Here is a 13,658-nt window from a genome sequence, read left to right as displayed (position 1 = left end):
TAAAAGAGGACTGAATAAAAAATATTTTGCTTCAGCCTCAGAACCGGCTGGAGTCATGTTATAATTTTTGTCTAACTGTCTCTCTTTTCTTTTAATCCTCGCTCCTGCCCTGGGGAACCAGTTGTTTGACTGAGCTGGTCACGGGAAAATTCTCTGTACACTAACAGAGGAGAAAAGTAAACATAAACTCAGCTACAAATCCTTTGTTCTGCAAGAATAACCTACCTGCACAAAACACTGGCACAGTGACTGTGAGAGAAACCAATGATGTGTGTTTGGATTTAAGGCCTATCCATCTCCAACACTGCCCAAGTGACGAAGAACCTGAAACTAGATAGCCCAGGAAGCTAGGGTAAAGCCCAAGACTATTGTTCTACTAAAAAGAATGTAGCAATAAAGTGACCCCCAATTCTACTATCATCAGTGCCTTGCTCAGCCATCATGAGAACTTTTCCTCCTGAAGCAGATAGGAACAGATACAGAAAGCCACAGGCAAACAAATGCAGAGACTGGGATAGACCTTTTACACTCAGCCCTAATTGTGATGCTTTCACGAAATTCCTCCCATCAGAGGTCAGTGAACCCTTCGGAAGAGGAGGAAGAAGAGAGCATTAGAGCCAGAGGAAATGGAGGACGCCCAGGAAACAAGGCCATTTAAGTCAACACAATGAGTGAATGTAGAAAATTCACAGAAACTGAGGCAGCAGGCACAGGACTTACACAGGTCCACACCAGATGGTGTCCTAGAGCTGAAAGGGAAGTGGACACATGCCCACATCCCCAGTCCAGAAACAATCTCCAATTGATAACCACTTGCAAGTGGAAAAATAATTTTCTCCAAGGGAGTCTTGCTGTAAAAGTTAAACCATTCTTAAGGATAGGTCCCATGCCAAGCAAATGGTCACACAAAACAGATTCAGTGACAACACTGTAGGTTCTTTGTATCAGAATGTTGTCAGGAAATTTTTTTTAACCTTACAGATCCTTTGGGTAAATATTATGACTTCTAGCTTCGGAGTTTTATGGGATTCCTATGTGTGCAAATATGTGTACACATACATACAAATGTGTGTATGCATGTGTGTGTTGGTGTGCATCTATATATGCTTCTTGTGCTTTTATTTGGCTCTTTTTCTTTCTTTCTTGTTTTGTCATATTCTAATTTGTTTGTTATTTTATCATTATCATATTATTATTATTATTATGCCTGTCAGTTTTCTGAGGAAAAAAACACAAAGAGCGAATCCAGGTGGAAGTGGAGATGTGGAGAAACTGAGAGAAACAGAGAAGAGGGAACTGGTATCACAACAGATAATATAAAAAATTATATTTTGGATAAAATGACAGAAAGCATAGCAACAACCAAAAACTACAGACTTATAGAAAAGCTCATATGCTGATGGTAAATTGGTACCACTGCCATGAAAAATGTTTGGCATCATCTGATAAACTTGGAGATGTATGTTCTGAACAATTCAGTCAGTCAAGTCCTGGTTCTGCACCCTACAGATACTCATAAGCATATGTGCCAAAGAAACACAATGACTAGTAACACAATATGTTTTTAAAACATTTAAAACACCCTGAAAAATCAAATTCTCTTTTCTAGGAGATTAAATAAATGTGTTGCACATTGTTAATAAAATGAAATATCCTACTAATAGTTAAGAAATAAATGAACTAGAAGAGCAGTGTCAGAAAGCAAGATTTGTATCTTCTGTGTGATTCCATTCATACAAAACAAAACAGCACGGCTAAATACAAGAAGTGATCATACTGTGAAGGAGACAAGGGAACAACACTCATAGTAAAAGGCATTGTTTTCTCTTAGACAAGACAATGGGATCAGGAACGTGTGTGTGTGTGTGTGTGTGTGTGTGTGTGTGTGTGTGTGTGTGTTCATGTGTGTGTCTTCTCTGTACATGTGCCTGTGTGTGTGTGTGTGTATCCATATGTGTATCTGTGTGTATATCTGTGTGTTGGTGTGTATGTGTGTGTCTCCATATATGTCTCTGGGTCTGTATGTCCATGACCATATGTATGCAAGTTCTTTTACCATATAAAATTTATTTTAAAATGCTGAGCAGAAAGCTATAGACATGTACATGAATGGCATCCAAAGCTCTGCACATTCTTAGAGACTGAAGAGTAACAACAGGAAGTTTAAGAGTCACCAGCAGACATACACCAAATTAAAAATTCAGAACCTACGTTACATGCAGCTGACTCAAAACCTCATACTCCTTCCACTTAGAGAACCAGACAGGTAACTTGGAAAACTTACACCATACATACAAATAGCAGAAGGTATGAAGAACCGAGAGCAGGCCCTGCAAGGAGCTGTGTAAACGACAAACAATCAGCCTGACCCTGAAGGGGAAGGTGATGCTACCGAGGCCTTTCCATTTGAAGGCGCTGTACGCACAGTCCTCCAGCCCCCAGATAACACTGAGGCGGGCACTGTGTCCAAAAGGCCGACAGAACAGGACAAATTTCCCAAAGACATTTCTAGTGTCTTGTCTCCTTCAAAGAAGTTCACCAAGCCAGACCAGAGGCAGAAGGACAGGCATGTGAGTACAACAATATTACAAATATTAGACACAATTTTACACAAGAGTGCAGAATGATGAAACCAACATTCCTATATGCACCTGATAGTCCAATACATAAGAGAACAATGCTTACCTATGGCCGGGGTGGTAAATGGCGGTATTTATTCCATGCGGATAATGACCACTAAAGCTGAACCTGTGACTCTCTTGGTAGCTCTGATTTGTTCCAACACTGAGTTATAGAAAAGCACAACAGAAGGGAGTACAGTTAAAGCACCAACCATGCACACCAGTAGATCCTGTAGCAGCTACTACACCTGACTGACAGACAACTTTGCATACAAAGTTTGCATAAATGTCCACTGTTCAGGACATTAAAAAAAAACAACTGTGGATATGACTGATACAATCAAATTGCTTAAGAGTCTGTAGCTTCGTATAAAAATGAACTACATCATCCTATGACCCAGCAATTGCAATGGGAGGTAATGACCCAGGAGGAAGAATGTTTACCCATAAAGACCAATGCAAGAATGGCCATAGTACAATCTGTGCTATGACGCAGTGGTCACAAATGATCTAGTTTGCATACAAGTCTATCTATAAATAAAGGAATAAACAAACCATTATGTATCTGTTTATCAATATGTAAATACATGTTATACAATTTATGAAACATGAATCATTGGTAAAAAGGAATAAAGTAATAATATGCAAAAATTTCAGACATTTCAAAATACGCTAAATCAATGAGATTCATTTAGCAAAGACTATATATCACATGATTCCATTGACATGAACTGTTTTAATGGGAAAAACTAATTTATGACTAAAAATAAAAACTTTTGAAGATGTAGTGGTCATGGGGTAGATGTGAAGCAGAGAGGGAGGAGGGAGCTCTTGAGCATAACGCCAATGTTCTATTTCTTGGCTGGTCTGAATGGTACAAACCAAGGCACCTATCAAACTCATGGGGAGCTACAAATAAAACCTGTGTATCCTACAATATGCAGATTTCATCTCAGAAAAAAACTATGATAAATAATGAACTCAATAATAATATGCATTCTCAGGGATTTGATGTTTTGATGTCTTTCATCATGCCTAATGCATTTTCAATTACTCATAAAATGATTTAAAAAATCAGTATCTGAATAAGTCAGAAAAATAAACATTACATCAAACTGCTATCCAATGGATTTTTACCTGACAAGGTAACTTGTAAGTTCTCCTCGGTAGTTGATGACCAGGAGCTCTGCAGACCACTGTGCACTTGCTTTATATTCTAAAAATACCAACCCAGCAATGGCATAGCTTAAGTCCCCAGCAAAGACAGATGCCTGAAACAGGAGACAATTAAGTCATTATAGAGATAGCAGATAAATTAGTACATGCTTGATTGGACAATATCCCAGTTACCGGCTCTGATGACAAGTTTAGACTAGGTACCTAACTGCTCAGCTAGATAAGCACTTTTCTATTCAAATTCTCAGTAAAACAAAAAGAAAAAAACAAAAGCAAGCAATGCCACCATATTGCTCTCTCAAAACAAAAGCTTTCAAAGATTATTCTCCACTGCAACAGTCTATGCTAAAAAGACTTCAGGAACTTTCCATGTGCCTACTCAGCAACTTAAAGAGACGAGCACAGCACCAATGTCAGCCCTTTTTTCCAGCAAGCAGCTGTACACACAACCACCATTATGTATATAGGTGGAGATCTGAAAGGCTAAGCACCTCTGGAGGGAAACATGAAACGATTTCATCAAGAATGTGACCAGAATCCTCTAACTTGGCACGAAGAACATTTTTGGCTAAAGTCAAATGAGAATCAACAGACAGGCAAGATTCTACAGTCTCTTCTTCCTTAATAATGAGACACAAATTTCTTTTAGTGGTAGTGTCCCTCTAGGGCAGGCAGAGGAAAAAGAGGCACACCAAAACCAGTCTGTGAGCCTCTGAAAATCAGTGTTTTCTGTTCCCACGTCACTTTTGTGCAGTGCACACTCCAAGCAGCCCACCCCATTTCCCTATGCAGCCACATCGCCCATTTTATAAGCCTCAGTTAAAATAGTGCATAAGCTCCTGGCTCAGACTGCTTCTTTGGGTTTTCACTTTTCTATAAAGCTTACACTTAACCACATGAATAAAATCTCATTATAGGCGTACTGAACAGCACTAGCCTGTTAAATGGTAATTTGAACCTTAACTTGGTTTTGTGGAACTTCTAAATATGAGGCATTTTTTCCAATGTTTCCACTTGTTATTTCTTAGGAAAACCATTTTCTGTATCATTGACTTTCAACATTAACATCTTAGATTTCTCCTGTTAGTTTTCCTCTACTCTCCCTTTAGTTCCTGTACTTTTTCAGGGAAAAATCCAGTTTCTCGTAAGTGGTTTCTGTTGCAATGCCCCCCTAATTTCTTCTCTCCACTCGAACCTATCAACAACCTATCCTATGATTAAAGAAAACCGAGATGTCCTAAAAGTAATTATGACGGTCAGAAGATAAAGAAATGGCGGTTGAAGAAGGCAAAGCTTGAAACCAACACATAGTCCAGGACAAACCCATGACTTAAATCCCATCAGGACCAACCACAGGCCCACATGTCACGTTGCTTGACTGTTCAGCCAGGCAATTTATAAGCAATTGACTGCGTCTCCTTCCAGATGGTCCTCGAATCCTAAGCTCCCCTGCTTTCCACTCTCCCACCGAGTTGTTCTGGTGCAACGCAGACCCACTGTATGCAGTGCTTTTCTTCTCCTTGGTCTAAGAGAGCTCTTCTAAGTCCAGGACACAGTTTCTATCTGGTACCTAACCTTGCTCCTAAATATGGGAGAAATTTTGGTCCTGATCCTTTGTTTTTCTGGCTAGTCTCTATCATGACTCAATAAACACATTTATTTCAGACATCCCATGATCTTAAGAGTTTAATCATTTCTATTAATTTCTTGCTATAAAATGGATTACACTCACAGAGTGCACTTTAAATACAAAAATAAATAAAAAATACTATATAACTACAATTACCTAACTAGATGCTAAATATTTAAGAACACAGCTTATTATTCTCATTTATGCTCATATTTCATCCCTCTTCACACTCTCTCCTTGCAACATCAACATAGAACACAGAGTTGGGGGGAGGGAGGGAGGGAGAGGGAAAAGAAGGGGTGGGGGAGGGAGAGAGACAGAGAGAGACTGAGATTCACCATTGAAAGTGCACACATACCGGGGCAATGATGAAGAGCTCGCTGCCCATGAGATCAAACACCCTCACAGTCCCTGTGCTCTCAGCGCAGGCCAGCAGTGTGCAGTCGTGACTCCACGCTGCCCGTCTCCACTGGGGCTTTGGGTCTTTTGGAACTATAACAAAAAGAAGAGAGGTGTTTTAAACAATACATGAAGACAACTAACAGTTTTGATGACTGCAAATAATGTAAACATGAAGTAAGTACCTCATCTCCTAAAGTGATCTAATGCTTCAGTCAACACAACAGTTCCCAGAAACCTTCAAGACACAAACCATGGCCAACTCTGGGTCCATTGCTCTATAAGCACAGCAGTTAACTGCTGCCAGAGCACAGACGGATGCTGAACATGCCCTAGACTAGCAAGAGCTCGGGAATGAGTTACTCAAATACTTAGGAAATTAAGAATAAGCAAAAGGCCAGAGCCCAGGTTCTTAAACTGAGAGTTGACATATGGAGTTGCAAATCTAACTATGAAAATCAAGAGAAAGTTGACAATGATGAAAAGATTTTGAACACACATGACCAAAAACTGATTCAAAATCAAACACATACTGAATCTGAGGTGCTCCTGGCAGCATTCACCCAGTGTGCTACCTAACCGAACATACAACACATGTGCTTTACATGTATACCACACGTGACACCATACAACCCCAAGGAAAACTGCCTAAAATCTTCCCTCAGAATCAAAACCGACTGCGTGAGGTGAACCACAATCTCACATAGAAAATTTTCTGCTCTTATAGAAATATAATTTTATTTACAGAAAACAAAGACTTTTAGTATTTTACTACCATCATTCCTCAGCATGTATCAAATATTTAGACTGTAGTGTGTTAGAATCTTTGGTTTAAAAATTTCTATTTGAGTTGATGGCTTAAGAACTTTCAAAGAATGTTCGTTTGGAATTAGGACACAGCTTTCACAATCTCTAAATGGTCTCAAAGATACTTCTGCCCCTTACACCATGTATTTACATGATGCACAATCTCTGCATTGATGACTCCAAAATCAAATGTCAGTGCAACTCTGCTTGACACAAGTAGGACACAGGAAAGTACATGAATGTGAAGGTCTGTTTTCTCTTCAATAAAAAGGAAAATTACACATTTTAATATATTTACTAATAATAAATCAATAAGTACTTTATTTGTAGACCTAGTATGCATAGCTATACGTCTGGATTCACATAGAATTTTCTCAGAAAAATACAGCTCACAGGTAGAACAAGTTTAAGTAGCATCTGCTTAGAGAGTTGGTAAAACAATAATGATTCCTATCTACTGAGTTCAGCTCCTCTAAAAATGCAAAATATTACAAGTACAGCTGAGACCCTTTAAGGAGTGACAGTCTATAACCAAACATATGCCACCTAAGACATTAAAGAGGGAAGTATAGAGGCAGATGAATCAAGAGCTATTCCTAATAATATTTTAAGATTTTGATAATAAATACTATAATATTTCTAATAAAATCATATACAAATCAACTTTAAAATTACAAACAAAACTTCTATATGGCCCAGAAATATCATTTGTAATGATTTCCAAAGCAAAAGATCAGCATGTTTACCTAAGCTCCTGGGTTTGTTATGTTATTATTTACAATAAAAAGTAGAAAGTGTGTTTAACTGATACCATCCCATTTTTTAAAAAGTTAATCCATGTGTATACAAGATTATGAAAGGTTATTAATTTAAATACCTAGAAAGAATGCAAATTAAAATAAAGATTTTCTGCTTCCCCATATTATGTTAATTCATTAAAGCTACGTTATCACACTTATTATTAAATAAAAAGTTTTTAAAAAGTTTCAGGCTAGACTGCCCATCACAGACACAGCAAATAAAAAAACAATGCAGTTATAGTTACTCCTAATCGAACCATTAACTGTGTTAAAGATAAATGTTCCAGATACTCCAATTAAATGACAGAAATATTTAGAGTCTGAAGAAGGCAAGTCCAATCATATGCTTCCTACAAGGCACAAGTAGTAAATAAAGCAGTCAGGGTGTGAGCTGGGAATGGTGGCACAAGGGCTTGTGAGCTCCAGGTCAGCCTGGCCTAAGCAGCAAACCCTGCCTCAAATAAATAATCAAATGAACAAACCTACTGGGACAGAAAAAAAATAACACCATGCATAACAGCAATTACTCTCAACAATCTATGTTAACATTGAGCAATGCAAAGGCCCAGCCAGAAGCGTCACTAGAGATAATAGGGGACAGAGTAGCTTAAGGAGCCATTTCATCAAGAAGACAAATGCTGATAGAACTAAAAGGTGTTTTGTTTTTTAAAAAAACACAATTAAAGCTGGAAATTTCAACTCATCTTTATAGCACAGTATCAAATTCTACACAAACACCTGAGAAAATAAAACAGAAACACTACTCACTCCTAACTTGAGACCAGTACTATCGAAGTATAAAACTAGCAAGAAATGTAAACAGCCTACACACCCGTATCCCTCATGGGTAGATACAATGTGTTGATGCCTATGTCTACACAAAGTGCTAATAATGGCCTTGATTTGGAAGGAATCAAATATTTTATTGAGTTGTTTGCTACTTAGATCAGTTTATAGGGATGTTTTGGGTTGTCTTGGTAATTTTAAAACCTGTGTCTAAATACCCTGGAAGTTATCTACCATGAAAAAAAGGTTATGAAGGCAACTTGGGGAAGTTTGCCTTAAATGTCAGCCTAAACGTGTTCACAGCCATCATTCAATGGAGAAAGCAATTACAGAATAGTTTACTTCTGGAAAACATATTCTGCCACAGGTATTAGAGAAAATCTCCTGAAAAAATGGCCAGTACTCATCTCTTGACTGAGATGGGTTTTTATATCTACTTTTGTTCATCCTTGGTTACTACTGAGAATGTGTATTACAATTTCAATTTAAAAAAATGTCTTCACTAAAAATTCAGAAAAAAAGGAGAGAAGGGATGTTGATAGTGTGAGACATTAGACTCACACTTTGAAAATTTTCATTGCAAAATCTGGGCATTTCACATAGTTTATGTTTTCTGATATTTTTCATGTCAAGACATCCATTTAAACTCATTCTTACATGGCATCTCACTGTAAGCTGATGAGACTTTGGGAAGTCAAAGACAACCAAGGGCTGTCAACCTGCACATCCTGAACTCAAAGGGCTCTCTCTCAGCAGTCTTACAATTAGCAAGAAAATGAAAACCATAATCCCATCTGCTATTTTTAAGACCAAAAAAAAAAAAAAAAAAGACTGAATTAATGGTCTAGCAAGCAGGGCTAAACAACTTCCAATCCACATTTCAAACATTCCCTAATGGTCTACCTTTTATAAAACAATAATTGAAAAGTATCAAAGTGGAACCAAATAGCTCCTATTCCAGTTTGCAGGCTCTGCAATATGTAGTCTCAAAAATGCACTAACAACAATCTGGCTCTTCTTCTCCAGGCACACACATGAAATATCATGTGGCATATGGGAGTGATTCCCATAAAGATGAGTCAAATAATAAGCAAATGATCATTGCCTCCCATTATATAAAATAGAGAGAAGCCATTAATGTAGCATTAAGGTCATAAATTCCCACATCGAGAAGCCAACAAAATAAAGCATTAGTTCTCCCCGCATTAACTCATCTAGGCTGCCACATTAACAGTACACACTAAAAACTCTTCATAAATAGAATTTTATGAAATACAGAATAGTTAAACTTCCCATTTTCCTGTTAACTTGTGGCTTTTCAGTTTGCTTACTTGCTAAGAGCCTGTACCTAATGCCAATACTCAAAAGAATCACTCTAACACTGAGCATGCTCAGAAGAAGTCTATCTCAAACCCCCTACCCCTTCAGCAGACAAGACGGTTGCACTGGCGGATATGCAATTGAACAGCCCACATGACTCTTCTGTAGTAATATCTGCCCTAACATAGCAACTACTGTTAAGAAAACTACATGAAGTAAATGTAGGGAAAACCTGAGATCAAACTTGATAGTCCACATTTAAACACTGTTTTTGCCTTATTACCTTAGAAAGGCTACTCCACAGAAAAGGCTTATCAAAGGTCCTGATGTGGTTTGTATGCACAGTACACAACAGGAATAAAAAGTATGACTGATAATTATTCAAAAATGTATATATGTATTATAGAATACAAAACAAATATTTACTCTCAAAAGTTTCCAAAATTAGACAATAGACAAATAAACATTTCACTAGCCCCCACATATTACCAACCTAACGGAGTCAAAGTCTATGTGAAAACCATGGGAAGCATGATGGGCACTAGACATGTATGTGGCTACCATGTAGAGGAGCCCTACCTTCAAAGAATTTACAATCTGTTCTGGATGAGTGTGAAATATTCATGTCTTTGAGCATTTGGTGCCCAGGTAGTGGTACTATTTGAGAAGTTGAATATGTTTTAATAGTGGAGTCTTGCTAATGGAAGTGGATCAGTAAGGGGTGGGCCTTGAGTTTTTATGACCCCACCCTGCTCCCAGTCTCTTCTGAATATTTAGCCAATCACACAATCCTGCCTCCATGATGGACTGTAAATCCTATGCCAGCCAGAATAAATCCTGTCTTCCTTAAGTACTTTTGGTCAAATATTTTGTCATACAATTAGGAAGTAACACATAATCTAAATTAAAAATCAGAAAAACCAACTCTTAAGAAAGGAAAATCAGGGTTAAGTGTGATACAGGCTCATCAGAGAATCATGGACATTCACAAGTGGTGGGGAAGAGAGCACAGAGAAAAGATCTGTAGAAAGCTCCTACTTGACGTCACAAAGGAACTATATCAAAAGACGAAGGCATGACTTAAATTCAACCTTAATTAAGAAATGTCTCCATAAGATCAGGATATAGTAACCCTCAGCATTTCCCTAATTAGTGATTGATGGGGAAGGGCCCAGCCCATTGTGTGAAGCCATCCCTGAGCTGGTGGTCCTGGGTTCTATAAGAAAGCAAGCTGAGCAAGTCACCAGGAGCAAGCCAGTAAGCAGCACTCATCCACGGCCTCTACATCACCTCCTGACTCCAGGTTACTCTCCTGTGTGAGCTCCTGTCCTGACTTCCTTTGATAATAAACACTGATGTGTAAACCCTTTCCTCCCCAGCTTGCTCTTGTCATGATGTTGTATCATAGCTTTAGAACCCTAAGACAGATGGGTACACTAAGATGATCCTGAGTCCTGAGTTCAAAACAAGAACTCAGTTCCACAGTCAGGAACAATCAAATGAGAAGTTTTAGGTAGAGTCATGGTACCTAATAGTTACTGTTTTGTATGTTCTAAGTAGCTATTATGCACCCCTGTGTAAAGGTGTACATAATTAACTCACATAATTTCTCTATAATTTAACATTTTAAAAGTATGTGCACAATACCAATAATACAAGTGAGACCAAGGACTCTGTCAGCTTTCTGACAATAAAATAAAATATCTAATTTTAAACTTACAAGTATTAGTAAAGAAGATCAAATCACATACATCTTTTACTAGTTTTTGTTGAAGAACTCTGAATTTATAAATATTTATCCCTGTACTGATTCCAAAATAGAAGATTATGCTTACAAATTACTTTTTCAAAGAAAGTAGCCTTGAATATTTTAAAACACAGTTTAAGTTTCAAAGTCCTATAACATTCATATGTCAAAGCAAATATTTAAAGATTAAAAATTGAATAATTATAATTTAAGTAAGTTTAATATAGTCATAAAAATAATCCTACTAGTAAACCCTTTTAGACCATCTATTCACACTTTACAGGAAGATTGTAAACCATTACTAATTGATATTTTTTTCATATCTCAAAATTTTGGAAACTCTTACCTTGACATTTCCCAATAATTGATGTAAAATCATCTTTTGCAGACCTACAATTATATGAGAAATAAAAACAATAGTTTAACCCTAAGGACGCCAATATGAAAGTCGATGAAACACCTGAGATACTGTGGTCTAGACGGTGCCAATACATAACAGTAAGTCATCCTCTGTCACACAGATGGTGGTTTAGTGTCTCAAGTGGATTCTCATTAACAACAATCTTCTTGTGGCAGAAATGATGCAACAGCAAGAGCGCCAACGGAAGCTTAAGCAATGTTTTATGATGCAGCAGGAATCACTGTACCACAGGCCCAAGAATGTGATTCAATAAGTTGAAAACGGGACCCAAGTAAGATTACTGACTAAAGCTCCGCACATTGATATCAGGTAAGAACCACTGATCCGTGCCATATTACAAAGTCTATCACATGGGAAAAGAGAGGTATATAGTGTCTACTTTAATAAATCACATAATGTAAATACGTTAAAATATATGAACCAGTAACCTGTTAACAATCTGTAATCCTGAAATAACAACATAGTAGTATAATTAGTACAAACCGTATTCAAAGTTAAAAATCGGTGAACCTTCTAGAACATAATTTAATAACAATTACTTAAAACTATAATATCTATAGGATTTGACTTAGGAATTTCACTTCTACAAAGTGATTCCCAGAAAATAATTACAGATTCATATAGTTATCAAGGAAACCAATACAATCTAATTTATAAAGAAGAAAAACACATCAAGTATAAAGAAATTAGTTAAATTTTGCTGTGCACATCCAATGAAATATTATGCAATTACTATACCTGACATGGAACAATTTTATATTAGATTAATTTCAAAGGTTACTCAGGAAAAAAGTAACATAAGTTTTAAAATGTAAATTAAATTTATAAATCACAATAATAATCAGAAATTAGCATCAAATAGAATAAACAATATTACCCACTAATCACATAAACACACACATGCACACACACGCACACACATAGAGAAAAAGCACTAAAAAAGGTATGTCAAATGTTAATAGTAAAATAGTAGAAGAGTAAAATTTCTAGCTAATTTCTAGTTCTTTCTTTCTATTGAACTGTATTTGCTATTATTTCTAAAGGGTCTACTAAGCATTGCATTTTAAATAATTTACAAAACTTTTAATATTTTAGTTATTTTTCATATGCTGTTATGACTACAAACATAAATACAGAAATAAATATCTAAGACAGAACACTGCTGAGCTCCCAAATGAAATGAGGCAGAAAGAACTCACTCTGATTCCAGAGCAATCTCTGTGGCTGGGACAAAGGGTTAGCGCTGCCCCTCCCTTTGAATGACATGGGATGACAGCACTGCACAGCTTAGAAAACACCGAATGGCAACATGTGCATTACTTCCATTACACATGATACAATTCCCAGGCCACATGAAGCTCCAGAATAAGGAGACCAAAGTGTAGATGCTTCAGTCCTTCTTAGAAGGGGGAACAAAATACTCAAGGGAGAAAATATATAGACAAAATGTGGAGCAGAGACAGAAGGAAGGGTCATCCAGAGACTGTCCCACCTGCGGATTCATCCCATTACAGTCACCAAGCCCACCAATATTGCAGATCTAAGAAGTGCACACTGACAGGATCCTGATAAAGCTGTCTTCTGAGAGCCTCTACCAGAGCCTGACAAATACAGAGGCAGATGCTCACAGACGACCATTGAGAACTGGGTCCCCAATGGAGGAGTTAAGAGAATGGACTGAAGCAGCTGAAGGGGTTCACAACCCCATAGGAAGAACAATATCAACCAACCAGAGCCCTAGAGCCCCCAAGGACTAAACCACCAACCAAGGAGTACACACGGAGCGAGCCATGGCTCCAGCCTCATATGTAGCAGAGGACGGCCTTATCAGGCATCAATGGCAGGAGAGGCCTTTGGTCCTGTGAAGGCTCAATGTCCAGTGTCTGGGAATGCCAGGGCAGAGAGGTGGGAGGGAGTGGATGGGTGAGTAGGGAAGAGAGGCAGGAGAAGG

At 37.7% G+C, this 13,658-nt stretch overlaps 1 protein-coding gene across 5 annotated transcripts in view; it reads right to left on the bottom strand.

Moving 5' to 3' along the window:
- NBAS (NBAS subunit of NRZ tethering complex) overlaps nucleotides 1–13,658 on the bottom strand; it is a gene marked incomplete at its 5' end in the record, with an annotated part of 273,478 nt that overhangs the window by 250,844 nt on the left and 8,976 nt on the right. For 4 of the 5 annotated variants that reach the window (XM_080914068.1, XM_080914069.1, XM_080914070.1 and 1 more), the window contains 4 exons: nucleotides 2,686–2,784; nucleotides 3,759–3,892; nucleotides 5,786–5,919; nucleotides 11,633–11,676. In XM_080914068.1, coding sequence (XP_080770194.1) covers nucleotides 2,686–2,784; nucleotides 3,759–3,892; nucleotides 5,786–5,919; nucleotides 11,633–11,676 — 411 coding nt within the window. The remainder of the gene's footprint in view (nucleotides 1–2,685; nucleotides 2,785–3,758; nucleotides 3,893–5,785; nucleotides 5,920–11,632; nucleotides 11,677–13,658) is intronic. The other variant, XM_080914072.1, reaches the window with a different exon arrangement.

Source organism: Micromys minutus, assembly GCF_963924665.1.
Source record: "Micromys minutus genome assembly, chromosome: 1".
In the NCBI taxonomy this organism is placed as follows: Eukaryota; Metazoa; Chordata; class Mammalia; order Rodentia; family Muridae; genus Micromys; species Micromys minutus.
This window is presented reverse-complemented; position numbering and strand designations above follow the sequence as displayed.